General features: G+C 51.4%; 1 protein-coding gene across 3 annotated transcripts; it reads left to right on the top strand.

Moving 5' to 3' along the window:
* Positions 1–1,040: 1,040 nt before the first annotated feature.
* Positions 1,041–26,405, top strand: NDNF (neuron derived neurotrophic factor). 3 transcript variants are annotated; one of them, XM_074588503.1, is made up of 4 exons: positions 1,041–1,165; positions 21,473–21,670; positions 22,698–22,822; positions 23,734–26,405. In XM_074588503.1, the coding sequence occupies exons 1-4, from the start codon at positions 1,146–1,148 to the stop codon at positions 25,125–25,127; spliced, it is 1,737 nt and encodes a 578-aa protein (XP_074444604.1). In that variant the 5' UTR covers positions 1,041–1,145; the 3' UTR covers positions 25,128–26,405. The 3 variants fall into 3 exon arrangements, with proteins under 3 accessions (XP_074444604.1, XP_074444605.1, XP_074444606.1); XM_074588504.1 differs by lacking the exon at positions 1,041–1,165 and adding an exon at positions 2,333–2,926; XM_074588505.1 differs by lacking the exon at positions 1,041–1,165 and adding an exon at positions 3,002–3,456.

A 26,405-nucleotide genomic window follows, 5' to 3' on the forward strand; every position in this document is an offset into this window, starting at 1 on the left:
ACCTTTGAGAGGGGGGAAGGAGAAGATGAGCGCCCCAAGCCAAGCCATTTTGGGGTTTGCCAATCTTCTCCCCCTTTAGTTTCTCAGTTTCGCCGCCGTGGCATAAGGAAGGGCATTTTACAGTCAAAGACTTCTTGCCCCGGATGCGGTACGTTGCCGTGCCTGGAACCTGCTCCCATAAAGACTGTACAAACCCCGAATCGTCTCTGGATTCCGGGGGGTAGCATTTCAATACCGATTTCCTAGGTGCTGGGATAGTACCTGGGACAGTTAAATGGATTTAAAAGGAATCACCTACCCACGAGAATTTTCCATATTTTGGGCTTGCTTTGTTTGGTTTCCATGTAACTGCCCGCCCTAGTACCTCCCAGGCATTCACGTAATTTTCAGCATTTAAACCCCAAATCCGCCTTCCATATCCGTGTTTAATACTTTTGTACCTTGTCAATTTTGAGAACCGTGAGTCTTGTTCTGAAAAGTGTTTCAACTGTTCCTCTGGCTGGGAGTCGCTCCGCTCTGTGCTTTAAGTCACGACTGAGATTTACAGTTGCGATAGGGGCGGAACCGCAAGCACACCCCCACCCCCCCCCCAAAAAAAAAAAAAAAAGAGTTATCTATACGCAGAGGAGTCGGTATTCACATACCTCGGTAAATAACATCCCCGGGACATCATCTTGCTTCCCCTGAAATCACAAACAGTAATACCCTCTAAGAACAATAGCACTAAAACTGTCCTCGGGTTAAAAATAATCGGGTTTGCCTGCGTGTGAAGCGCGGAGGCTTGAGAGCTCTTGGGCTGGGTAGCAATATTTTACCTCTAATGACCTCACACCGGAGCCAGCCATTTTTGCAGGCTCTACGGAACACTCTTGTGCCACGAATCGTAGCCGAAGGCAGCTGCCTGCCTTCACCTGAGCACATCCCTCTCTGCTGGCTCCAAAGGCTTGGGGAAAAAAAAAAACCTAGCGAGATTGCAGCGGGTTTTCTTTACTAATTTGGGCTTTCTTCTTTAGTCAGAGTCTCCCGGTTTTGGATGATTGAGTCTCCGTGTCTTCCGCGGCAGAAGAGGAGCACGGGTAGTTGCCGAGATATTTTTTTATTGAGGTGTTGAAGGCAAACGATCCTCTAGAAGGGAAGAAGGCGGGATGCTGTGTGCGAATACCAGGTATTTATAGGTTCTCCTTAAACGTGCGTAACTTAATCCTAAACTTCTGTGTCTTTCCTCCGTTCCCCAAACCCCTACCCTGTTTGAAAATGATAAATATAGTTGTGGAACATGTGAAAACGGGGAGGTGAAAACAGAAGGATAACTGGATGGGGGCTCCCGTGGGGCGCTTTTTCTTAAGCCTGCGTTTCTTTTGGTGAACTTAAATTTTTGGAGCAGCCCCTGGGGCAGAGCGCTCGCTGGCTGGCGGTGAGCGACCCCCGGCTTCTCTGCGTAGTTGGCAGAGCGGGAGGTAAGCGCCAGTAAGTAACGGCAATGAGCAGAGGTCTGGACAGCCACGCGTCCCCGAAGACACGAGCTCTTGGGGGCTGTGCCTTCACGGAGGGAAGCCGATTGTCACCCTCCAGAATATGACGATCTGCGTCCCTCCGCTGAGGCTTGGCCATCAGATTCACTCGGCGGTTTGCGAGAGGAGGTGGGTTTGATTTTATTTTTTGCTCCCCAAATCTGTTGAAGCGATCACCTCCAGGGGAGTCACCCCATCAGCCGCTATGGGTAAGGACTTGTTTAAGGCTTGTGCAGCGCTTGTCGTTTTTATGACTGATGTGCCGAAAAAAAAAAAAAAAAAAGAATCGAAGAGGGAGAGGGGTTTGTTTTTAAAAGGCAAAGGATACTTCCCACCTTTCTGTTGCAGCTCCCAGGTAAGAGAAATGCCCCCCGCTCCCCGACCGAAAACGCAAGGAGGGAGGGAGAAGGTGAGGGGCTGCACACGCAGCTTCGAGACCCCTTTGGCCAAATTGCGGGCGGGCTCAACGAATCCCATTTCTCCCGCATCCCTGCCCATCTCTCCATCGCCGTTGGGATGTTCCGCAGCATTCCCGCAACCCCCCAAACCCCTTCCAGCAGCGGCTGCGTGAAGCGAAGCGGGAGCGCAGCCCCCCCCCCCCGCCTTTATCTCACAGCGTACCCTGTGTCCCCCCCCCCCCCCTCCGTTTCCCCCCCCCCCCCCCCCGTCCCGACTTCCAGCCAGGATAACCCTTCCAAGATGGATGTTGAGTAGCTCCTCGCACCGCAGCAGCGGAGGGGAGGGCGGCACAAAGCCGGGGGGGTGGCGGCGGTGGTGGTGGGGGGGTGTGTGGGGGGGTGTGTGTGTGTGTGTGTCCCCCACCCGGCCCCTCGGGACCGGGGCTCCCCCCGGGCCCGCCCCTCCGCGGAGCGGGGCGGAGCGGTACCCCACCCCCCACCCCCCCCCGCCTTTCCGCGGGGCACCCCCCGCCCCGCCGGCAGCAGCGAGCCCCGCCGTCCGCCGCGCCGCTCCGCGCCCCTCCGCGCCCCTTCCTGCAAACTTTTCCCGGCCCCCGCGGTTCCTCCCGGGCCGTGCCCTCGCCCCGGGCGGCGGCGGCGGGTACCCTGGGGGGGGGGGGGAGGGGGGGCGGGAGGGTTTGCGGGGGAGCTCCCGGCTCCTTTTCCCTGGTTTTTATTGTTTTTTTTTTCCTCCCCCCCTTTTTTTTTTTTTTTTTTTTTTTTTTTTTACCGCGGGGAGGGGTGGGGAAGGGAAGGGGCTATAAAGCGCGAAGGGACGTGCGTGACACAGTCCCCGCTGCAGCCCGTCCCCGCTGGAGCAGGGGGTTTGGAAAACACCCGCCCTCCCCCCCCCACCAACACCCCCCCGCAAAAAAAAAAAAAAAAAAAAACAAAAAAAAAGCCTCCCCCCCCCCACCAACCCCGCGTGAAGGACAGGACGGGACCGGACGCCGCAAGGTAAGGCGCTGGCACCGGGGCGGGTGACCGGGACCCCCCCCGATTGCCGTCGCGGGGGCGCGGTGACATTCCCCCCCCCCCCCCCCAACCTTTCCCCCGGCTGCGGGACCCCTCGGTCACAGCGGGGCGGGGGACGCGCCGCAACGAGCGGCCGCCCCGCCGCCGTCCCTCCGCGTCCCGGCACCGCTTCTGCGGGATGCTGCCGGCAGGACCTCGGCGCCCTTTGGGATTCGCCCCCCCCCGCCTTCCCCTTGGGTTTTCCTCCCCGTTTTTTGCTTCCTTTCAGCCGGCGGCGGCCAGTGCCCCGCAGCCCGGGCTACCGCTGGGAGCCCCGGCTCGCCATCCGGCGGGTGTGTGCCAGGCAGGCGACGGCTCCGGCTCCGCTGGCATCATACTTGGTTTTCGGGGGAGAAAAAAACAAACAAAAAATCCCCCCCTCCCCAAAAAAAAAAACCCAAACCAAAAAACGAAAGAAGAAAGAAAAAACCGTGCCTACCAAAAAAAGTAGACAGGAAACTCAACGGTGGGACGTAAGTGCTGAGATTTGCTAAAAGTGCGGCTCGGGTCGTGTTTTTATTTCGCCAGCGCAGAGACAATAGCTACGCAGCGTCGCTTAATCACTTGCAGACAGAACTTTTATGTGTTTAAATCTTCACAGTTAGGGGCTAGCGCGGATTTTTGAAAAGCGGTGGTTCTCTGGGTGGTTTTGTTCGGCATGCATTTAACACTTGAGCGGTAACGCGCCCCGATTCCTACATCCCAGTTAGCTCCGTGCCAGGGACGAGCACGGTCTCCTCCGTGCCGTGCTGCCCAGTGCGGCTCTGGAAATCGTCCCGGTGGGCACCTACGTGAGCGGGGCAGCCTCTGCAAGGCTGGTTTTCAGAGAGAGCGGGTTGTGAAGCTTGTAGGGTCCCTCAGATTTTCCCTCCCCACCAAAGGAGCTGGTTAGCGTCTAGTTACAATCTTTTAACGAAGGGCTTCAATAGTGTCGCTGTTCTGGTGGCTTCACTGACCTGCGGGAGGCGAGCTCAGAGGGGAGGCAGGATCCCCGGCATAAATGCACAGGTCTCCCTGGCCCCGCCGGCTGTTTGCGAGCAGGTACCGGGTGATGTTCGGTGACACGAAGGTTGGCACCGTGTCTCCATCGGAGCATCCATGCCTTAGGATGGGCTGCACTAGCCTAGGCGCACTGATTTCACGCTTGGTCGAGCCGGTGGAGTTGTGTCTGTGTGAAACTGGAAGAGGCGAGGGCCATTTGAGGGGGAATTCCTCCCTGGTGGCGAGCGAGTTATACGCTGGTGAGTGACCCCGGCAAGGCACCGCTGGCTTGGCCAGAACCCGCGTTCCGTAAAAGTCGCGCTTTGGGTGTTAGACATCGTCAGCACCCTCGGCCGTGCTGTAAGGGAGCAGGGAGAAAAAAACTTTTGTGATTCCGTTCAGCCCTCTTTGAAAAATCGCTGATTCTTAGCTATTTTAGGAATGGCATTTTGGATTGCTCCTTGTCAGGAATGCCTCATCCTCCCGGCCTTGCTCTCCTACCTCGTAGCAAAACACATACCTGCAAGAGGAGAGCTGCCGAGGTCAGCTTTCTAGTACCACTAAAAGCCTCCCTGAGTACTTAGAGTAACGTCTAGAATTCAGAACTTGTTAACACTCGAAGAAGGCGAGGGCTTTTTAAAGCACCGAGAGATTTTATGTCCCATTTCAACCACTGAAAACATAGTGAAGCGGAAAGGTGCGGTACCCCAGCGTGTGTGGGGTAGGGTATGGATGTGCGTGGGGTGCCGTGGCTGCATTTCATCCCGTTGTGAGGAAAGCGATACCCGTTCCTCGTGTACGTTCTGTGTCGGCAGACGACGAACCCGTCTTAATTTGAAAGAGCTTTATAATACGTCCGAAACACCCCCTTCAGCCTTGTCGCATTTCCACCGTGAGGACTGCGGGAGCATCGCTCTCTCACTGTTTCTGCGCAGCCCCGCACACAAAACCCCTTGATTTTTTTATTTTTTGTTTTGCGCGGCGGCGGGTGGGCACCGCCACCTGCCATCACAGCCCCCGCCGGACGGGTGACACGAGGCGCATGTCCTGCGCTGGGCTCCGTGGCACCTGCAAGAGGAGCCGGCTGTTCCCTGGCAGGCGGTGGCACAGGCGTGACGCGCTGCTGGCGTCATCGGCCGGCGGGCTACCTCACACCCCAGCACACCCCCCACCCCCCGCCGCGGGGCGTTTGGGGTTTGGTGGTCAGCTGCGCAGTCCGAGAGGGAATTGGAACGCCCAGTGGGATGCTGATCCCGCAGAGATTAATACGGGCCCCCCCTTTTTTTTAATTTTAAGAAGGTTGGCGGGGAGGTGAGGCCAAGCTGCGTAGGATCGCCCCGCCGCGCCTGTTTTGTTGTGGATGACTGTTTCGGAAACACCAAGGAGAAGCATTTAGGTTTCCCCGATGTTTATAAATACAATATGGTGCAAACTGTCAAGCAAGCTGTTCAAAATCATGTAACGCCTGCGCTGCCTTCCCTCTTCGGCTCGAATGCCTTCACCACATACTCGGCGTTCATCCGACGTTTAAAGCTCCCGGCACGCAGCTCCCGGCCCATCTGCCGCGGTTTTTCCAGCCTCTCCTCCTATTTAGAGGGGCAGGAACGGCGTCTTCAAGTCCTCTTTGTCCTCCTTAGAAGGTTTGTCCACCTAAAGCTTGTCCACCTTAGAAGTCCCCTGAAAATGAAGGGATAAACCCCTTCCCGGGATGTTGCCCGGGAGCTGAAGTGGGTTATTGGTGCCGGGGGGAGCAGGGGCTGCGCAATGGGGTTTCCAGCCTCCGGCCGTGCGGTGGCCGCCTGCTTCCCGTCCCACGGCTTCGGAAGGGCTGGACGGACCTTATTCGCCGGACCTTTCGCTCTGAAGCGCACTGGGGTCTTGTACCTTAATATATATATAAAAAGATGAGATGTTTATTAAACTCAGGCCCTGCTTTTTCTTCTCCAGCCCTGCTTTTTCTCCTGCAATTTCTGTTCCGAAAGGCTGGTAGTGAACGGTTTATGGAAAAGAAATCCTGATTTATTTCTGCAAGTGGTTACGTTTCGACCTGGTACCAAGCGGTTTGGTAGGAGACCACCTTTTATGCTTCCCATGGCAGTTTAAAAGATTGCTAGAAAAATAATCCAGAACCTAAGTAGGTTTGGATAAAGGCAAGCCAGGACTGTACGTCAGGGTATGCGGTGCTTTTATGCAGCGAAGCGGCGGATTTCACCACAGAACATCTGGGGGCTGGCTTCAGTTACAGCACAGATTTTAGCGGGATAACAAGTCTTGGTTGGCCTTGCGTTCATTTTGAAGTCACTAAACTTTATACGAATAATAAAACTCTTAAGCCCATTACTTCACTGTTTTCAAGGGGCTGTTTCAGTCCTCCTTTCAGGGTCTCGCACCTTGCCTAGAGCTGGGTTTATTTTGGTTTACTAAGTGGGTATTTGTCTTTTCAGTCCCCGGCTTGCTTTTGCAGGAGGTGGATTTAGTAATTTGTAGCGACGGACACACCGGAGGTGGCGGGTTTCCACGCGACCTCGCCGAACGCGTGCGTTTTCTGCATTAAGGGCAGTGGAAACGGCGGGTTTCTCATTCAGTGCATTCAGTGGGGCCGATGTTAGTAACGTGGAAGGCTACAGAGCTGCTCCGGGCCACCAGTTCAGCCACTCGTGAGGGTTACAATAATGGGGGAGGTTTTGCTTTCTTTTCCTGTTTGATTCCAAAATGCAGAGGAGAAGGACAGACCTGGCTGGAGGAGGGAAGGGCCGGCTCCTTCATGTTAAGAAAATAAGTTTGCGAGCCCTTACACGAGGGCATGCACTCCGGTGGGAATGCCCAGCATTGAGGATGGCAACTTGGACTAATATATTTATCAAGGAATACATGTTTGGAATACAAGGCTTGTGTCAGAGTGTACAGACAGCCCATGAGACTGACGTTTGCCTCGCTGATGGAGAGCTCGGTGTGACGCCGAATGCTGTTGCGCTCTGTATTTTGGCGTCACTGACTGCATGGGCAGGAGCGAAAGGTGCATAAATCAGAATGACATTGAAGGAAAAGAGAGCGCCTGAGGTAAGACCAGGGAGAAGGGACTCGAGTGCTGCTCAAGCTCTGCTAAACGACAGGCGGTGCAGTGAGTGAGCATCGCCCTGGAGAAAAGGCAGCGTGCAGAAAGCCGCGTTCCCCACGCTGCGTTTTACATCGTGACTGAGAATACGCTACTGCTACCCCAGAAACCTTCGTGAGATCAAACAGGGAGAGCTTCTGCTGGAGAAAACGACTCAACTAAGCTAATGCTTATGGATGGATGGAAGGAGCTTTGAAGGCCGAGGAGACGTTACGTTTGAAAACTGTAACGAGATGTCATTAGGAGAGGAAGCATTTGCCCGTAGATCAGGAAATAGGTCAGGGTAATAAATCATAACTCCAGGAGAACGTGCTTAAAGCTGGAAATAAATTAAGAGGGACAGAGAGAGCAAATATTAAAAAGCAGCTTGTTCTTTCGGAATGAATTTTCTAATTTGCAGCGTGCAAGGACACCCACCGAACGGGAGGAAGATAAATGTTAACGCAGAGCTGTAACGGGAACCAGCCGAAAATCTCACGACTGGGGAGGTGGCTTTGATTGCGCCCCGGGGAGCGTGTCGGTCACACGGGACACACCAGAAGCAGGCAAAGCGTGACTTTTTCAGACAGCCGATGCTACAGCTTCACCAAAAATGTGGCGACCTTCTGGGGGACGTTGTGCAGGTTGGGGTTTAAATGCCGTTCGGGTAATCAGCGCCACGAGCTGTCTGAGGACCCAGCCTTGAGTCCGCAATTGCTTCAATAAGCGAAAATACACCCTGAGTTACCAGAGGGATGCAGGCGAATCGCGCGCGGAGCATCTTTCGGCGGCTGTGTCCTTCCCCGCCCCGCCTCCGCCCGGGTAGGGGCGAGCACTCGGGTAACCACATCATTTTCAGCATTTCTCACCGATTGCTCAAGAGCACACGGGGTTTTTCGGGTTTTGGCCCGAATCAGGACGGCTCCGCTTTTAGGGTAATTAAATTCAGTAGTTGGGAGGGAGGCTTGTTGCTGGCGCGACAGCCGAGATAAGAAGCAGGGGGTACTTACGGCAAGCACCTGGAAATCTGAAAAACAAAAGGCAATAATTTATCTTTCCTACTTCGTTCCCCCCTCCGCGGGTCCGGATATGAGTGCCCCTCCGGCGTGACCCTCGCACGCTCACAACGTGACACGCCATCGAGGCCGGCGCTTCCCCTGTGATTTACAGGGGAAAAGCATTGTTCGCCTAATCGAGCATATTTCTTTCCTTTTTTTTAATTTTATTTTTTGTTTTATTTAAGAAAAAGTAACTTTAAAGGGGTCGAAACTTTATTAGGGTGTGAGAAAAATCGACACTTTTCGTCTTTCTCGCTTTTAACTTCCTCGGTACCAAAATAGGGCAGCGCTAGACCAGCCACCGCTCCTGCGGCAGAGGCTGGTGGGGAGGTGGGAGGCGCGACGGGATCGCAGGTTCTTCGGGCACATCCGCAGGGATTATTGAACAGGGTAGACGGTTTTCACAAAGCAACCAGAATATCGCGAAGGTGTGAGCTTGCTCGCTCTCTCTTTCTCTCTCGCGCGCGCTATTTTGTTTAGGTGCGGCAGATTTGCCGCTGATTTGTTTATAGTCAAACAGTCTTAAACGTGTCTCAGCGTTCTGAAATCCAGGAACCTGATGCAAATCAAGCAGTTTACAGATCGGGATGATGATGGTGCGGGAAAGCCAAGTGTCTCGGGGCTGCCAGCTGGTCTCTGTCTGTGAAGGAAAACATCAGTGAGCAGCGTTAACGGTTTCTAGTCCCCGTTCTTTCTCTTCCTTTGGCTACTAAATCTGCGTTCAGTTCCCCGTGGGCTTTTTCTCCTGAGTAAGAATTACTTACTTGAGTATCATTTGTAGGACTAATAGGATCTTACCCTTATTTGGGGAAGACCCTCGGGGCTCTCTCAAACTGATTTTTCAGTAACGAGAAATAATGAATAAAAATCTAATAGTCCTAGCGGGCATTAAAGTTACAGTTTTGCTGGGAAGATTTAATGTCAGTCAATTAAAACTTATAATCCTGTTATAGTACAATAGTTGAAAAAAAAAATCCTACTAGGAAAAATAAGTGGGTTTTTAAGACCTTTTCATATCATGTGAACAAGTCTAACTCAATTTAACATTTGAATTAAGCGGGTATTTTAAAGCAAGAGTGTAAGATCTCCTGCAAGAGTGTGATAGCAGGGCGGTGGGCTCAGGGAAAGCAACGTGCTGTGTCAATTTACGGAGCAGGTTCTAATTCCCACTCATTTAAGAAATAAGCGGTTCCAAAGCGTTTGTAAGAAAAATTGCAGGCAATTGGGCCTTTAACTAGAAAATGCCGAATTCATACAGGGCAGTGATAGGTACTTCCAGTAGGCCAAAGCAGGCTTCTGGCTCAAGCTCATGCTCGCTGGGCTGGCGGCCATCCCCACTCGGCGCTATGGGCTCGGTGTGATGTGTCTGGTCGGGGATTGTGTGGATCCCGACTTGGGGCCCTCAGTGGAACGTGGACGTGGGGAGTGAAGCGGGACCTTGGGGGCATTGTCCAGCTCCAGCCCAAACCTCTTGGGCTTGCTGAAATGCCTTGAGGGGACAAAGAACTGCCGAGCCGATACTTTTGTGAATTTAGAGCTTTTTGGGTTTTACCGTGCAACGTTAGCGGTGGTGTTGAAATGACACATTGTCCTTTAGCAGTAACTTTAATTCCAAGGGTCTCGCAGCCATTTCCAGTCACTAGCAAAGAAGTGCTGGGTCCCACGCCACCGCTCCCACCACGTCTTCCCCCTTTGGGAAAGGAAATGCCCTTAGCACGCGTTTCAGCCATCTCTGAAGGCAGAAATTCCTTTATTTTCCCATCTTTTCCCTTTTTTCCCCTGCTGTCAACCGAGGATGTATGGTTACCATAAGAGGGCCCGAAGTCGTTGGGGTTGTTTGGATGTTCGCTCACCCATGACGGTCTGACCTATCCGCCCGCGTGTGTTCCCTCCGCTTTTGTTCGCAGTAACTAGATAAAGGACTAACCTTTCGCCTGCCGGCCTGGACAAATAAACACCGGCCCAGCAGTGCAGTGGAGCTGAAACCGAGCCTTTTGATAATCTGATTTTTGAGATCCCTTATCACAGCTCTGCAGTTGACCTCGGCAGGTTGACCTCTTGCGGCACGTCCCTTCGGAGTGCCCATCTTTTCACCGTTGGGGAAGACTTTTCAGCTTGGTCGTGCAGAAATCCACCACTTAGAATACTCAAAAAGTGTTAGAAAGCCACCCTGAAGACCGGCAGCTCCCAAACACGCTCCTCTCCTGCTTTGGTATGATGGGCCGGTGGCTGGTGAGCTGTGATTGGACTCGCGGTGTCTTGCGATCTCTTCAAATGGATGCATGTGGCAGCTCTGATCTCCATGGCCGCCCTTCACTGTCTCTCTGGGCGTGTACTGGTTTGCCCTTTGGAGGTGAATCCTTTCTCCATCGTATGGTTCCTCAGCCCTGGAGACGTTCAGTGATGCTGGGTGAGCAGTGCCCCACGGTGCCCACTGAGCAGCTCAGGGCAGGCACACGGGCTGCATGGGTCCGTAGCTCCCCCGACACCTGGCCACGCTTGCCCCAAATTTTTTGTCCACTTCTCAGCAGCTGCAACAGCCTTGAGTAACCTTGGGAGCCATCCTGCACCATACGGGCGCTTTTCTCATGAACATCGGGCGTGCTTGCTGCTGCCGTTTGTCCCAGTGACTAGCGGGAGGACTGGGAAACTGGGGCTGGAGCCTCCAGCCTTGGGTCTTGGTGGGATGAGTCTCCCCACCTCGCCGTGGAAAGGTCAGGCTGTTGGGGGAAGCAGAAGTTTGAATTTTTCTCTGGAGGCGGTGGGAAGAGGTACCGCAAGGGGTGCCCTCCAGTAGATGCGTCGAGGAATTTGGAGCGGCTAACGTGCTTTGTTAACAATTTTCTCTAATTTACTGAGTCGCCCTCTGTAGGAATCTGTGTCTTTTTTAAAGGAGGTTGCTAAGGAAATAAGTGCCGGTAGAAAAAATGTAGACGGTGTTGAGCGTTCCTGCTTTTTCCCATCCCTACCCATGTGGCATATAGAAGTGAGGACGCCAAGGCGGCCATTTTCTGAGCGACACACAGGAGAAGCGGTGAGGCTGATCTGTGGTGTAGGTCACTTGCCCACGGGCCACCCTGTGCTCTCAGCCACCGCAGCCCCCGAGGAAGCCGCCAGAGATCATGGTGCGACCAAGAAATTGGCTGTGCTGCTTTCTAGGGAGGGATGGGATCAGCGTGGGGGACGATGTCCACGCTGGCTCTTGGAAAGGCTTTGCCGCTGTGACTGTGGCTGAGGTCTGCCAGCTCCGATGCTGAGCGCGCTGGTAGAAATATGTAAATATCAATATCTTTAGCACCGCATTTGATACTTTCCATCTTCAAACACTTGACAAACGTTTACATATTTTTCAGCCACCCTTTTCCAACTAGGGAAAAATGAGACATGGCATCTGTGAATTGCTGGGATACGTAACAAATCGTTAGAAGAGAGCACCTTAAGGGTTCATTAAGTACTTGTAGGGCCTAAGATTTCCTTTCCACGGCAGATAATACTAAAGCTGAATCCACTTTCGGGCAGTAAGTTCGATCAGAAAAAATTGGATTCCTATGGTAATTAAGGAACTGGAAGTTTTGGGGGATGACCTATCAGCATACCGTGTATTACCGTGGGCCTAAGTAATAGGGGCTACCCTCTGAATTTGGTAGAAAAAGTCATAGTTTCTTTGAAGTGAGCTGAGGATCTGAATCGCATGATTCAGGTGTGACTGAAAGCAACGCAGGGATAAGACTGGAAAAACAGAGGAAAGGAGAGAATAAAATAGAAATAACATCTTTCCTCCGTTCATATAAATTGCGTTTTCTCCTTGTCCCAGATCTAGTTGACTATGAGTGTTCCTGACTTGAAAAAAAACCTAGAATCCAACCTTACAATTGCAGCTGGTGCTAGATGCCGCTACAGTTTCTGTTCGAGTTCCCGTTGCTGCGTGTTTGCTCCAGGACATCCACCGCCCCTGCCAACCAGTGAGGGACACCGTCCTGCCGGCAGCGCGGGGATGCCACTGGGGGGGGTTGGAGAATTGCTTCTGGGGGCACGAGCGCTGTCAGAGCGGTTGTTGCTGGAGCTGCCGTCCCGCTTCGCCCCGCCAGCTGCCAGAGGGCTTTCTGCAGAGCTGTTGCTGTCGCTCTCCATGTTTGTCGCTGTCGTTACTGGGGGTTACCGGTTACCCTGGAAGCACCGAGAAACCCTAGGCAGGAAAACGGAGGACAGGGCGAAATGGCAAATGAGAATTTCTGTGGAGCCGCTGCAAGAAAACTCTTGCATGTAGAGGTGGGGCAGCGGGCACGAATGCTAACGTTCTTGGGCTGGCTGTGGTTTGCGATCCCATGTCCACGTGCGGGTGGTGTTCCTGATGCCGAGAAAAACCGCAGGTCTGTTGGAAGCTGAGGGAACTGGCCTCCGTGCACTTCAAAGGGTTTCAAAGTAGGCAGCAATTTCCCCTTTTGTAATCATCTACCGACAAGCAGAAGGGAAGAAGCAATTGCAGTGTGCTCACGGCACAGCTTCCCGCAAAATGTGAGCGCTCTCGTTGTTGCTGAAGCCGCTGGAGTCTCGGAGACCCAGAGCACCGGCGAGTCACGCCAGTGACCCGTAGCCCTGTCCCTGTCACCAGCGCCCCTGCAGCTCCCTGCCTGGCGCAAGCCCCTTATTTTCTCCCCTTCACCAAACACCCTGTTGGTCGTGGGCAGCCGCCAGGCGAGCCACGGTCTCCAGGCCCTAAGAACGGCTGGAGCAACTTTAACTCCTTCGTTGGAGAATATGACTTTGGTTTTACGTTTTGCCGCTTCGCCAAAGGTCTTTCTGACCTCCAGACCTAAGCCCCGGCAGCGTGAGGATGCGATGGCGGGATGCACGGACCCCGGTTCCGCTCCTGCTCTTTATCATACCCTCACACTTCAGTCCTCCCTGTCCCTCCTGGGTTTTGGCAAGGGCACTTGCTCATAATGTCATTCAGAAGTATTCCAGAGAAACAGTGGGAGACTCCGTTCCAAAGACCAACATGCTTGTGTTGGTTGTAATTTGTAATTGTTCGTATGTGTTCCTCCCCGCTAATCCCCGCGCTGAAATTCATTACGGAGAGGCAGGAACATACACTCGGAGAGCTGCGCTGAAGGCAGGATGACTTGGCCGAGGAAAGCAGCTATTGTTTTACGATTAAAGGAAGGGATTATATTGGGATTTCCTTGAACAAGGAAAGTCGCTGCCCCACTTTTATTGCTTGGAACGAGGGGATAATAATTACTCTCCATTATAAAACACCTCCAGATCTTGCGATGAAAGATTTGTGGTAGAGCTGCGTGGTATTCGGGGTTGTTTATCTTAGGTGGCCTGGAGTTGCGCAAACTAAGATTTCTCTGCCTTATCTTTTTTCTCCTACTGGGACTCCAAACCCTGCTGAGACTCAGGGAAAAAAAAAATTCCCCTTCTCCGAGTTGGGCATCTGACATGGGATTTTCCTCTGGAAGAACTGGTGCCAGTCACCCATCCCGTGACGCTTGCGACGTCCAGCTGCCTGGGGATGTCGTACGGGCTTGGGAGGATGAGCAGGTAGGATGGTGAGGACACAGGCCATGCCGTGCCGGCGCGGCCAAGGGATGTGGAGCTCGGCACAGGGTGCGAGCCGCCGGCTGGCTGCCACCCGGTGCTCCAGCACATCGCTTCTTCCCCTGCCACCCCCTCGCAAGGAGGGGTAGAAGAGAACAACCGAGCATTGTAACCCAGGGCGCCGGGGGCTCGCTCTTTGTTTGGTTTTGACACTCGCTGCCGAGGCGCGCGGGTCGAGGTGGCTGTGAAGGAGAGAAGTTGCCGGTATGTGGTCTCTGATTTAAAGAAGAAAAACTAGGAGGCATTTCCTCAAGTGTCCCAAATGGCATCTCCTGGCTCAGCTGGGTTTCAAAGCATCCAGCTACCACCAGCTCCAGGATGGCGATCTTTCGATGTAATCAGAGTTGAATCTGTTTCCACTAAAAGTGGAAAAATAAATAAGGCTCAGTTTAGAAACAAAAGAGTCCATGTAAAATTCGATTTTTCATACCATATCTCCCCGAGTGTGTTTGCTTTTCAAATGTCTGATTTGAGACAGCTCCGCATTTTACAACGTTACCCCTTCGAACTTAACCTCTCCCCGAAGCCGTAGTTTGTTGCCACTGTTGCTCGTTAAGATTTGGTGATTTCCTCATACCGTCTGATTTTCACGTAGTTGGATTTTTCTTCCCCACGCTACTGTGATTTGCTTCGCTGCAGCAATACTCCCAGCAAAGGAGAAGGGCGGGTTGAATTGGACTCGCAAGAGGCGGTCGGTTAATCCGCCGGTTATTGACACGGTGGACCCTAAACGCTTCGAAGGCACTGTTGTAGTCCATCGTGTCTGCGCGTACTTAGGGAGCTTTAATCCACGGATTACAGGTCCGTAAACGCTCCTGCCCTCCCAGTTACAGCCACTTCTGCCAACGGGAGCTGCCGCGTCCAGCCAGCCGCGGCGCTACGCAAAAATATTGCTCTTTAAAAATCCACAGAGATGGTGATACACCCCGGTGTATCTCGTGTTCCTCGTGTCCCCCCGCCTCCGTTCCATAGGGAAAGGCCGTGGGCTGGTGCAGGTCTCCGGCGGAGGGGCTGGCTGGGGCTGACTCCCGCAGCCCTGCGTGGCCCGGGCTTTTCCCCGGGCACGAGGCAGGACCAGACAACAAGTTTTTCAAGAGTGCTGCTTTATTTTATTTTAAAAAAAAACCAAACAAACAAAAAAAAAAACAACCCCAAGTGAAAAGCATACCAAACGTTTTCCAGATCCTTTAGGGAACAGTTAAGTATTAAATGGCCGGCCTTCACTTTTCCCCTCTGGTCTCCCCGTGAACAAACAAACCGAGCTTATAAATACTTAAAATTTCAAAGGCGTTATTTTTCCTTGTTTGCACGTTACAAATAACTAAAGGTAGTGCGATCAAAATAGGTGGGCGCTTTTAAAGTCCTCATTTGCGGAGGTGCTGGCTCTGTACGCTGGGGGGCACGTATTTGCGTTGTATATCTCTGGAAACGAAGTGTATAATGGCAAAGCTCACGGCCTCTTTGCTTGCAGCATTCCTATAATAAGTCCAAGAAGTCACACAGTGCCCTTTTATTTCCGAAGCCGGACTTAAATCCTGTCAATAAATCTACAGACTTATTATGAGATGCAGCACAGGTAACGTAAACAATCAAAAAAACCCCTCCCAACGCACCAGAGTTTAAAAACAGGATTAAAAAGTTAACCATCCGTACGATAAAAAGAGAAGAAATGCAACACAAAAGCAGTGTGGCAGGCAGCGCCTTGGAATTATCCGCACGAAATTACGGTCATGCGCTTCCCACTTTATGTAATGAACTATTAGGCTTTATTTATTCCAGACGCATTTGCTTCAAGTAAACCCGGACCTTTTGTTTTGTTTTGTTATCGTAAGTCCTTTCGCAGGTCTCTGCGGCCTGCAGACGGTTGAGAAGCAAAGCAAATAGCTTCCATAGATCAAGGCGCGTGATGATGACTTGTGGGGAGCGCTGCCATCGCACTGGTGAACCGAACGCTCTCGCTCCCTTTTTATGGAGTATGTTCGGTGACATCGAGCCTTCCTGGGGGCGTGTGTGAAAGAGACGCACAATGGAACCCGAACAGGAGCACGCAACTGCTTTGACCCCAAACGAAATGAATTCTGGGCTTGCCGGGTGGGATTTCTGCGATGGGATGTAAGCGGGGAGCCTCGGGTAGCCCGGTTGCAACTGCTGTATTTTGCTGGGGGATAAAGGACGTTCTTAGGGCAGGCGGAAAATACCGTAAGCTCGATGTGCAAAATCAAAAATGGGGTGATTTTATCTGCCCCCGAGGCCGCCCGTGTCTGGCTTTGGTTGAGGATGCGCCCACTCCCTTTGGTCCCGCAGCCTGCGGGAAGAGCCTGCAAGGCGCTGCCCCAGCTCCGGCTCGTTTGTCCCCCACCTCAGAATCTAAGCCAGCTGCAAATCCTGTTTTCCTCGCCGTTTCTGCTTGGAACCGCCGTTTACCTGGGTATTTGCAGGCCTTTTGTATAGGTGAAGCTCCTTACGCAAAGATTGTAAAGGAGGGACAGGAGGTTTGTGTGTGGGGGATTTCGGAAAGGTCGGGTAAGGCTCAGTGCCCGAGTGGAAATCATTAAAAAGCCAGGAATGAATCGTAATCGTCTATGATCCCATTTAACGATAATTTTCATGTGTGTGCTTACAGCTCAACTTTATAAAATGGCCAGACTGCTGCTTTTGTTTATTTATACTTTCCGAACGCAAAAAAAACCAACCCCACCAAGCCTCTGGCAAGGTGGTAAATTTGGAGGCGTTTAAAATAATTGCTGTCCCCCCTCCACAGGCACAGCACGCACTTTTCCCATCTGTCGATCCACGTAGGTAAATACGTACGGGTTCGTTAAATAAACCTCTCCCGAGGCGGGGCCGTTGCTGCCGGAGTGTTTGTGCAGCCCAGGAGGTGCTCCCCGCCGCTTTCCAGCTGAAAATAAAAGGAAAACCCGGCCGCCCGCCACCACCGCCGCTGCCCCGGCATCGGTCGGTCTTCCCGGCCTCGGCGTGCCGGTGGGCAAAACCAGGTGGTCCTGTCCAGCTGGAAGGCAGCCCGGGAGCCGGCCTAGCTGGGAGGAGACGGGGTGGATGCTCCCTGCTCTCACCCTGGCTCCCCGGAGCGGATCGGTCTGCTATGCGGGGACTTTTTCCTTTCTTTTGGAAACGAAAGAATATACAAGCGGGTCGTATTTTCTGAAGGACGTTTTTTTCAGTGTTGCTCTTGCGGCTGGTGTAGAGCCGCTGGCGTCCGCGTGTGCCAGCCCAGTCCCTCCAAGCTGCGGTGGGATTTTACCTTCCCTCCCGGGCCGTGCCTGGGGTTGCCGCGTGGCATCTCTCTGGGCGTCCTGGCATGGCCTTGACCCCCTGTGCCACGGTGTGACCTCCCGGGGAGCAGGGTGCTAGCTTGGTCCCCAACCCACCGCTCCGCCCCTGCTCCTTGCCCATCAGCTCGCCCATGGGGACGGCGGGAGGGTCACCTTCACCTCGGGTTTAAGGCTCGATTTAGAGAGAATTTGGGGAAAAAGCGAGAGGTAAAGACGGGCCATTAGAGGGCACTTTTGCAATCCCGGAGAAGGCAAACGGTGCTTATTATTTCACTTAGGACTGTTTATTTTGGCGGTCTCTTAAATTCAGTGATAAACAGCAGGCAAATCCCTCCAGTCAGCAGGAATATATCAATAAAATATTGACTCAGAGTTTGAAAGAAAAGAAAACAAGACGAACTTCTAGAAAAGGGAATAAAAGGCATTTTAGGAGGTGGCATAGTCTGGAGAAGGAAAAAAAAAAAAAATAATCACACAACACCTTTCACGTGATTTGTTTGGCTTTACAGTGCAGCGCTTAGGCCTCGGCTTGTTCCTGGCTTCTAAAAGTGAGACCGGCTCGGAGCACGGCACACCGAGGCAGGAAAATGGTTCGTTGGAAGTTTGCGAGGGATGGATGGGAGAGCAGGAATTCCCAGTCTCCCATCTAGCCCCTTCCAACCCCTACCATTCTGTGTGATTTTCCCAGGAACTCTCAAAGTCGTTGCGCAGCCATGAGCTGGCCCGGAACGAAACACGGGACGAATAAATGAATTTTTTGCTTTCCTCTTGATGTTTTGCCTCAGTAAACTATAGAGGATTTAGCTTGAAATTACAATGAGCGCACTGCAAAACAGAAAATCTGCTTATTGACTGGTGTGAAAGGGTGGTGTAACACTGGCAGCGCCGTTTCTGAAAACTCTGAGTGAGTTTTGGATGCCTCTTTGCTGTTGAGGTGTCCCGCTTTTGGAAGGGTCCTGCATGAAAATTGGGCCCGTTTGACGCCTCTCAGGTTGGATACGTGAAAACGAAAGCGCTCCCAATCCTATTCGCTTGTGAAGGAACGAAGATTATCAAACTTTTCTTTTGCAGTGCCAGTTGTCGGTTTGCCATTTCGTGTATGGGATGGGCCGGTGGTGCCTGCCCTGGCTGGGCAGGGATCACACGATTAACCTTAATTCTGTCTTTTGTAATTATTTTCAAGCCAAAATGCTTTTCCGGTTAGCTAAAGAAATGAGAGACGAATCTGTACCTTTTCGCTACACCGCGGTTGTTAACGGGGACAGAAATGCTGTCTACAGGAGTTTTTTTAAGTGAGTTAGCCAGTGAAACGATTTCAGAAGTGAAAGTTAGCCTGGGTAGTCCTATAATCACAAATCATTTATTTTCACAGAGGTTACATAGCACTGGAACTGACTCTGGGAACAGACGAGATTGCAATTTCAAGGGGTTGGGGGGGGAGGACGCTGTCTGCAGAAAGTGTCAGAGTTTCTTACCTAACCAAATAATCTGCTCTAACTGTTGTGATTAAGTTGGAAAGAATTTCTTCCCTGTTGGCCAACGATAATACTTGAAAAATCAATAAACAGCCTGTTAGAGCACACGGAACTCATCCTGCTTTGTGCGAGAGGAGGTTTCTGCTGGCTTCGGTGACTCAAGTCCCCAAGTATTTTGACTTGACGATCTTTGCTCCGATAGGTCAAATGTCATTAACTTTGCTGATAAGTATCAACGCTTCAGTCTGAATTCGAGGAAATATGGCTGTTGTCATCAAAAGCAAAGTCCGGACATGGTTGGGATGAATTTTGACCAACGCTGGGAAAGCCAAATGAGGATTTAACTAGAAGTGGCAATTGCGTGTCTTAGGTAGGGCCCTTTACTCCTTTCCCTTCCGTAGGGCAGAGCACTGCAGCAACCTGTTACTCAAACATCCCAAATATAATGAAGCACACAATTCCCGACCCGTCAGCGCCCGAGATGAGCTGCTCCAAGCCCTGCAAACGGGGAAATGCGGCCATGCCGTGCTGTTGCCAGGTTATCGCCGAATAAATAAGGGTGCAGCCTTCTCCAACTGCAAAATAACTTCGGGCAGCCTCAGCACAGGCTTCCCTGCGAGCCAGCGGGGCCAGTGACCCGGGGCAAGCTAGCCACAGGGCTACCCGGCACGCTTGCCACTCACTCGCAGAGGGCATGGGGCTCCTCCACGGTGTCCGTGCCCACCTGGGACATGACCACGGGGGATGCTCTGCCAGGTGAACCTCAAGCATTCGCTTTCATCTTTCCTGTGGTTTTCCACTCAGGAAGGGGAGGATCTGGCTGCAGATGTAGGAATACGGGTCGGGCTGGGAAGGGGGAAAGCTCAGGAAAGCGTAGGTGCCTTTGGTGTGAGGGAAGGCACGAGAGAAGGGAGGCGAAGATAAAATTGCATTCCGGTGAGGGAGCTTTCAGTACGCGTCGCTTGTGGCTTACGGTTACTTTGGGGTTTGCTACAGATTTTCTCTTCCCTCCTGCATCGCCAGTTTCAGTGGGAAAATGGAGAGATGAAGGACAGGGAGTGAGCGGGACGTGGCGAGGGATGGAGGGAGTGGGGGAGACCTGTGCCGTTGGTGGAAGGAGCAATTAAATAACAATGATGTTAGAGGCAGAGGCAACAATATGAGAGTGAACGTAGCCCTCCGTGGGCCTTGCTGGCGTCGAGAGACCAGCTGTCCTGCACGTGGATGGCTGCGTTTAGCCGTACCGGGAGAAGGACGGCAGGACAGGCAGATGCCACAGCGCAGAGCGGAAGGGAGGCAGCAGGGAGGGGGAATTTGGGAAGATTTCCTCAAGAACTCAGGGGCAAAAAAGAGGACAAGACCCCATGCTGCCATCCCCACGTTGGGGATGCTGGTGCCCGCAGTGAGCTTCGGCAGGGACAAGGTGATGAGGAGAGGGACAGAGGGTGGCCGGCTGCCGGCTACCTGCCTCCAGGAAGGAGCACCAAGGGGTTTGGGAGCCACCAGGGAGTGGGGCTTCCTGAGAGCTCCCAAAGGACCAGAGCGGTGGGCTGGGGCCAGGAGGAGGGTCCCACGCCATGACCACACTGGCCTCCGGTGGCTCCTTGGGGGTTTTTGGAAGGGAAAGCCATGGGAGAGGGAAGGAGGAGGCTGCCCTCAGGGGCACCTGTTTCTATTTTCATGAAGTGCTTGAAGGGGAAGAGCAATTTTATTACGGCTTAGATTAATTACATCATGCCACTTCTCAAGGAGCTCTATGGTTGCTATTTTTACATAAAACATTAGGGAAGCGTCAAGTGGAAGGGGGAAAAAAAACCCAATCTCAGCAGCAGGATTGATCTTAAAAGGAAAGAGTCTGTTATAAAGCCGTAGTTAACTTACAGTGCAGTACAAGGAGCGGTGCCCGACCACGTGTTCAGCCAAGTAACAACAAGATAAAACCGTTCCTGCCAGCTCAGCTCTTTATCGTGCTTCTCCCCCAAGCCAGTGGCTAACACCATTTAGGTAATGACCTAAACCTCTTTTTTTTCTCTAATTTTAAAACATGTTATCCTTTAGCAACTCAAACTCGCTGTCCTCGTACCAGAAATGGGCTTTGTTTCCCCCCCGGCACCCCCCCATACCAGACCATGAGATCGTCTACTGTACTGAAAGGAGATTTCCAGCCTGTCCCACTGTATATGTTAGGAGAGTCATTACTGACCTAGTTGTAGACATAATAATGAAAGGCTGAGATTATGAATTATTATGCTTAATTTGTAAGGGATTCTCTGCTTTTGTGTTTTGCAATTCCCATCAAGCTTGAGGATTAAGCCCTGCTGAATTGCACGCTAATACCAATGCGCTTTGAATGCGTGTGGGTTTAGATCCCGTGTTTTCCTAATTCGCTATTTTTATAAAGAACAATTCCACTGGAAATATTTACTTTCCAAAGGATTGTTGGAAGCCCATCCGGAATCTCCTAAGGAAAGGGAGGTGGATGTGCCCTCCATCTGCTCTGGGCTGACTCTAGCTCCCACGTCCAGCGAGTTTCTCTTTCTGCTATGGCCAAACGTCAAGCTGTCGCTCTAACGAAGTACGTGGAAGGCTTTTGCTCTTTGTTAATGAGAGGGAGAGATACCAGTTTGCAACCAGTGCGTGGGCTTGCTTTCAATTACAGCTCAAGACAGAGAACATCTTATTTACACACTTTATCTAAGCGCTGTGATGGTGCGAGTTTAGTCCTTACAGTACGTATTCTGAGTGCTCGTAGAGCAGTACAGTCAAGGGGCCGGCAAAACCTAAAGCGCACGTGACGTTCTTCTAGGTATGCCGGCGTGTCAGCGGTAAATCAGCCCACAAGAGCCACAGGAGTCTGCGGGTAGCCAAGGCAGTGACCACGAGCCATGAATAAACCGGTGCTTTGCCACGGTCTGGCCCACCAGCGTGGGGCAAGCTGGTGGCGGCTTCTCTCGGGTGGGACTGACTCCCTGTCGTTGCCGTAGGATGCTCCCGCTGCGCTGCCCCCTGCTCCTGCTGCTGCTGCTGCTGCTGCCCCTCAGCTCCAGGCCCCAGAAGTTCCCTACCAGAGACGAGGAGCTCTTCCAAATGCAGATCCGGGACAAAGCGTTTTTTCACGATTCGTCCGTCATCCCGGATGGAGCCGAAATTAGCAGCTACCTCTTCCGAGACACCCCTAAAAGGTATTTCTGCCCAGTTCAAATGAGGAAGTTGTACTTCGAAGGTAGTGGCTCTATTTTCTGAGTGATTTGAAATAAAAATTGGATCCAAACCAGAAAAATACAAATGCCGGTGTTCTGTCTGGTGAAGTAAGTAACTATGCGAGTTTCCATCCCAATCCGGCCTCCCCGGCTGAGGGTCCGTCCAGTTTTTATTCGATTTCTGGGACAACCCCAGAGCTCCCACAGATGGCAGAAGTTCCCTGAAGTGGGGCCACTAACCGTGTCCAGAGGCAAAGGGATGGGGAAGGAAATTAGAAACCACAGGCTTACCCCACCACACTTGTCTTGCTTCATTCTTTCATACTGGGCCTTAAAGACGCAGCGAACCCCGCTCTGGTCTGAGCTGCCCACTTGCCAACCTCTCCCTGTGGGTCAGAAAACACTGAGGTTAGGCTGGGGAAAGAACCCGAGGCTCTGAAGAGTTCAGGGAAGGCCAGCATTGCCACCTTCCTCCTCGTATCGCACACCTCCTTGAGCCGGCATCGGTGGGGAAAAACTTTTAAACACTTATTTTACAATAAATGACATGTAGCGCTTGGGGGGATGTGGGAGGACAGCTGAAGGTATATGTATCTATATGCGTTTGTAGGGCCCTCACCCGGACATAGCGTAAAATATGCGTCCTGCTTCGAAGAGCATATTCCTAAATTCCAGGAAAGATCCCTTTTCCCTCGTTCATACCTTTGTGACCATTTATACTGTACGTAGTTAGCGTAGGGGTATAAAGTGAGGCTGATGGAGGGGAGGCCAGGAGGCCAGAAACCCCTCCGCCATGTCTGGGCAAGCGAAGTGCGAACTCTGCAGCACTGTGTGAGTGGGGGGACTCCCCTCCCCAGCTCTTGCCCACCAGCCTTTCCGTATTCCCTCTACACACACTCCCGGCTTTTGTCTCCGTTGCCGCACCGAGACCAACCTCGATCATATCAAATCACGCCGGTTGGCTGCCATCAGGATCTATTGACTTATGGCTCTGTTAACCTTCCCCTAGGTACTTCTTTGTGGTTGAAGAGGACAACACTCCCTTAGCAGTGACAGTGACGCCGTGCGATGCCCCTCTGGAGTGGAAACTGAGTGTGCAAGAGCTCCCAGAGGAAGCCAGCGGAGAAGGTTCAGGTAAAAACCAACCAAGGATTTCCCTCGCGCCTCAGAGGCCCGCTTTGCTCCTGGATTCAAAGCCCCTCAGACCAGTCTCGGTGTGATGTTGAATATTGCAGCAGGCCCATCTTTATGTTTGGATCTTCAGCCCCAGTCCTGCCGTTGTGCAGGAAACTGGCCACAGGTAGCAACGTGACAAGGAAAAGGGCTATTAAAAAAAAGGTAAAAGTAAAAGTTATGGATACAGAGCGCACTAGATGCTGCCACAACAAACTGCGTTTGCCCAGAGGAACTCAGTTTTACAGGTGGCTTTGCTGTGGGCTGTGCACACAAGATAACAACCGGAGAGACAGGGCTGGCGTTGCAGCGGGGCTGAGCTCGCCCCTTTGAGGGGACTCGTCTGTAGACGCGGAGCTTATTTGCAGATAAACGTAAAACTGCTGCTGAGGGGAGAAGAGTTGTCTGGTTTCCAGAGCTCAGTGGCACACAACCACACTGAACTGTATACACACTTTTGCCCCCCCACCCCCCCCGTATTTAGGCACAAAGTTTTAGCGTGACTCGGAGGGCCAGAGCGAAGGGCCCAAGCCCAGCAACAGGCAGTTTCCACTGGGGAGCTCTACAGCATCTCCTAGTTGGGTGCCTGAAGTAGTCTAGTGGAAGGTATTAGCTACCATTCGTGAGGCTCCATTAATACTGGTCAGGTGCAATTTCTTTTGCATTTGGTTTTAACCCGAGTGGCAGACCAGTCTCCCTCTCGGATTTGACGGAAGTATCTTGCTGAGAAGATAAAACCTTCCTTTTTTTGTCTTACTTTTGTATTTTATGTAGAAGTGTCTATTAGTTTTTTATTTTCTCATATTTGCAGATTGTGTCTACTTTGTCTATTTGTCTTGTCGTACAAATGTTTTGCTTTGCTTATAACCTAGGTGAACCAGAACCTCTTGAGCAACAGAAACAGCAGATTACTAACGAGGAAGGCACAGAGCTGTTCTCTTACAAAGGCAATGACGTGGAGTACTTTGTGTCCTCTAGTTCCCCGTCTGGTTTGTACCAACTAGATCTACTGTCGACAGAGAAAGACACGCATTTTAAAGTGTATGCAACCACTACTCCAGAATCGGACCAACCTTATCCTGAACTACCTTACGATCCCAGAATCGATGTCACTTCTCTGGGACGTACAACGGTGACCCTGGCGTGGAAGCCAAGTCCCACTGCCTCCTTACTGAAACAGCCAATTCAGTATTGCATAGTCATCAATAAAGAGCACAATTTCAAAAGCCTCTGTGCTGTTGAAGCCAAGCTCAGTTCTGACGATGCCTTCATGATGGCTCCAAAACCAGGTCTGGATTTCAGTCCATTTGACTTTGCCCACTTTGGCTTTCCCTCCGACAACAACTCCGGCAAAGAACGTGGTTTCCTAAAATCATCATCAAAGTTTGGGCGCCAAACATCCTCAAAGCCAAGAGTTGACCTGCATAAAGTTTGTGTTGGGAACAAGAACATCTTCACAGTGTCAGACCTGAAGCCCGATACGCAGTACTACTTCGACATGTTTGCCGTCAATACCAACACTAACATGAGCACCGCATACGTTGGCACCTTTGCCAGAACAAAGGAGGAGGCTAAACAGAAAACAGTCGAACTGAAGGACGGCAAAGTTACGGATGTGTTCATCAAGAGAAAGGGAGCCAAGTTCCTACGGTTTGCTCCCGTTTCATCTCACCAAAAAGTCACCTTCTCCGTTCATTCATGCCTGGATGCTGTTCAGATCCAAGTTAGAAGAGATGGAAAACTTCTCTTGTCTCAAAACGTGGAGGGTGTGCGGCAGTTCCAGCTTCGTGGAAAAGCAAAAGCTAAATATCTCATTAGGCTGAAAGGAAGCAAAAAAGGTGCTTCTATGCTGAAGATCCTGGCTACAACCAGGCCTAACAAGCAGTCGTTTCCTTCTCTTCCTGAAGATACACGAATCAAAGCCTTTGACAAACTCCGTACATGTTCTTCGGTCACGGTGGCGTGGCTGGGCACCCAGGAGAGAAACAAATTCTGCATCTACAAAAGGGAAGTGGATGACAACTACAACGAAGAGCAGAAGAAAAGGGAGCAGAACCAGTGCTTGGGTCCAGATACGAGGAAGAAATCGGAAAAGGTTCTCTGTAAGTACTTCCACAGCCAGAACATCCAGAAAGCAGTGACCACAGAGACAATCAGAGGCCTGCAGCCTGGCAAGTCCTACCTGCTGGACGTTTATGTGATAGGGCACGGCGGGCACTCCGTGAAATATCAGAGCAAATTGGTGAAAACGAGGAAGTTCTGCTAGTGCCCTTGTACATAGAAATACATGGAACTCCGCTCAGAACATTATCCTACTTCCAAGTATATGGATTGACTACTTGCACAGCTGAGAAGCTGTGACCTGTATTTGTACTGTGTAGAAAAGATATCAACTTGTATATTTATGTTTACATAAGTAATTGTTTGGAGGAACTGAAGCTGGTGCTCTCCGATAGCATCCGGCAACGGTATAACCATGTGTCCGGTGACCCACACGTGATGCTCGGTAGATGTCCAAGGTAGCAGGAAACCTCGAAGGGACTGGCACTCCTTTGCTTCCATATTGCATGAACTGCTTCTAAATTATTTTATACTTAAAAGGCTGAGATACGTCATTCGTCCACCTTGTTATTCACACACAAAACTCACAGACATACACCCTTTCTCTCAGTGTAGATGGTAGGGCTTCTGTAAATTATTTTATAGAGTCTTGTTTTAAATGTTTATGTTTCTATGATTGTAAACTATTAAAATCTCTCCCCAATAAAATACAGATCTGAACTAAGTATTAACTGGGCTGCACATGAAGCAGTTTCATTGCTAATGTAAATTCTTACCTAGCTGATTGTCATGTTTAAATACTGTATGTATTTCATGTACAAAGTTGCTATAACGTTATATTCCTGTACATAAAATTAAAAATATTAGATTATATACCGTTTCTTTTTTTCTTAACACGCGGAGGGGATTCTTCCCAGACTTGGGGACAGAAGAGGCATGCTGGAACTTGAGCCGAATTCAGCTAGGACGTGCCTCTCTTCTGTTGTTCTTCGTCTTTTTGGGCAAGGCGACGGAAGTCTAGTAGAATTACTGATGCTGCTGAGTCAGTTAAAATCTGCAGGAGAGCGCAGGCCATTGAAAGAGGGGTGGTTGTGCCACACTCAGGGTCTACAGTGACCCAAGCACTAAAGGAGCAGGACAGCAGAGAAGAGCTTCACTTGTCCCGGGTGGGAATGGATCCTGTTTGGTCGTGGTTGCTCGTGCCGCCAGCGCTTCGCAAGGAGCTCGCCGTCTGAGTTAGAGCGACCATACGATCCAAACAAATAACCCACCAGAGAACCAGTTGTTATTTTTGTTAGTTTACCATTGAAAACATTTGCTTTCTGGATGCTGCTGGTTTTGACCAAAGTAACAGTAAGCTGAGAGGATTATTATTTTTTTTCCATTGACGAGAATGGTAGTGCTAAGAAAAAAAAATCCCATACTTTCGTTTAAATTGCATTTATTTCCATTGTGTAGATTGCTTCACAGTATTAAATGTCTG

Source organism: Larus michahellis, chromosome 5 (genome assembly GCF_964199755.1).
Source record: "Larus michahellis chromosome 5, bLarMic1.1, whole genome shotgun sequence".
Lineage (NCBI taxonomy): Eukaryota > Metazoa > Chordata > Aves > Charadriiformes > Laridae > Larus > Larus michahellis.

Bases quoted from the DNA above. Each gene is read 5' to 3' on its own strand.
- NDNF (XM_074588503.1), top strand. From the start codon at position 1,146: ATGCTGTGTGCGAATACCAG. The intron at 1,166-21,472 runs GTATTTATAGGT...TCGTTGCCGTAG, and splicing joins ATGCTGTGTGCGAATACCAG to GATGCTCCCGCTGCGCTGCC. The intron at 22,823-23,733 runs GTAAAAACCAAC...CTTATAACCTAG, and splicing joins AGCCAGCGGAGAAGGTTCAG to GTGAACCAGAACCTCTTGAG.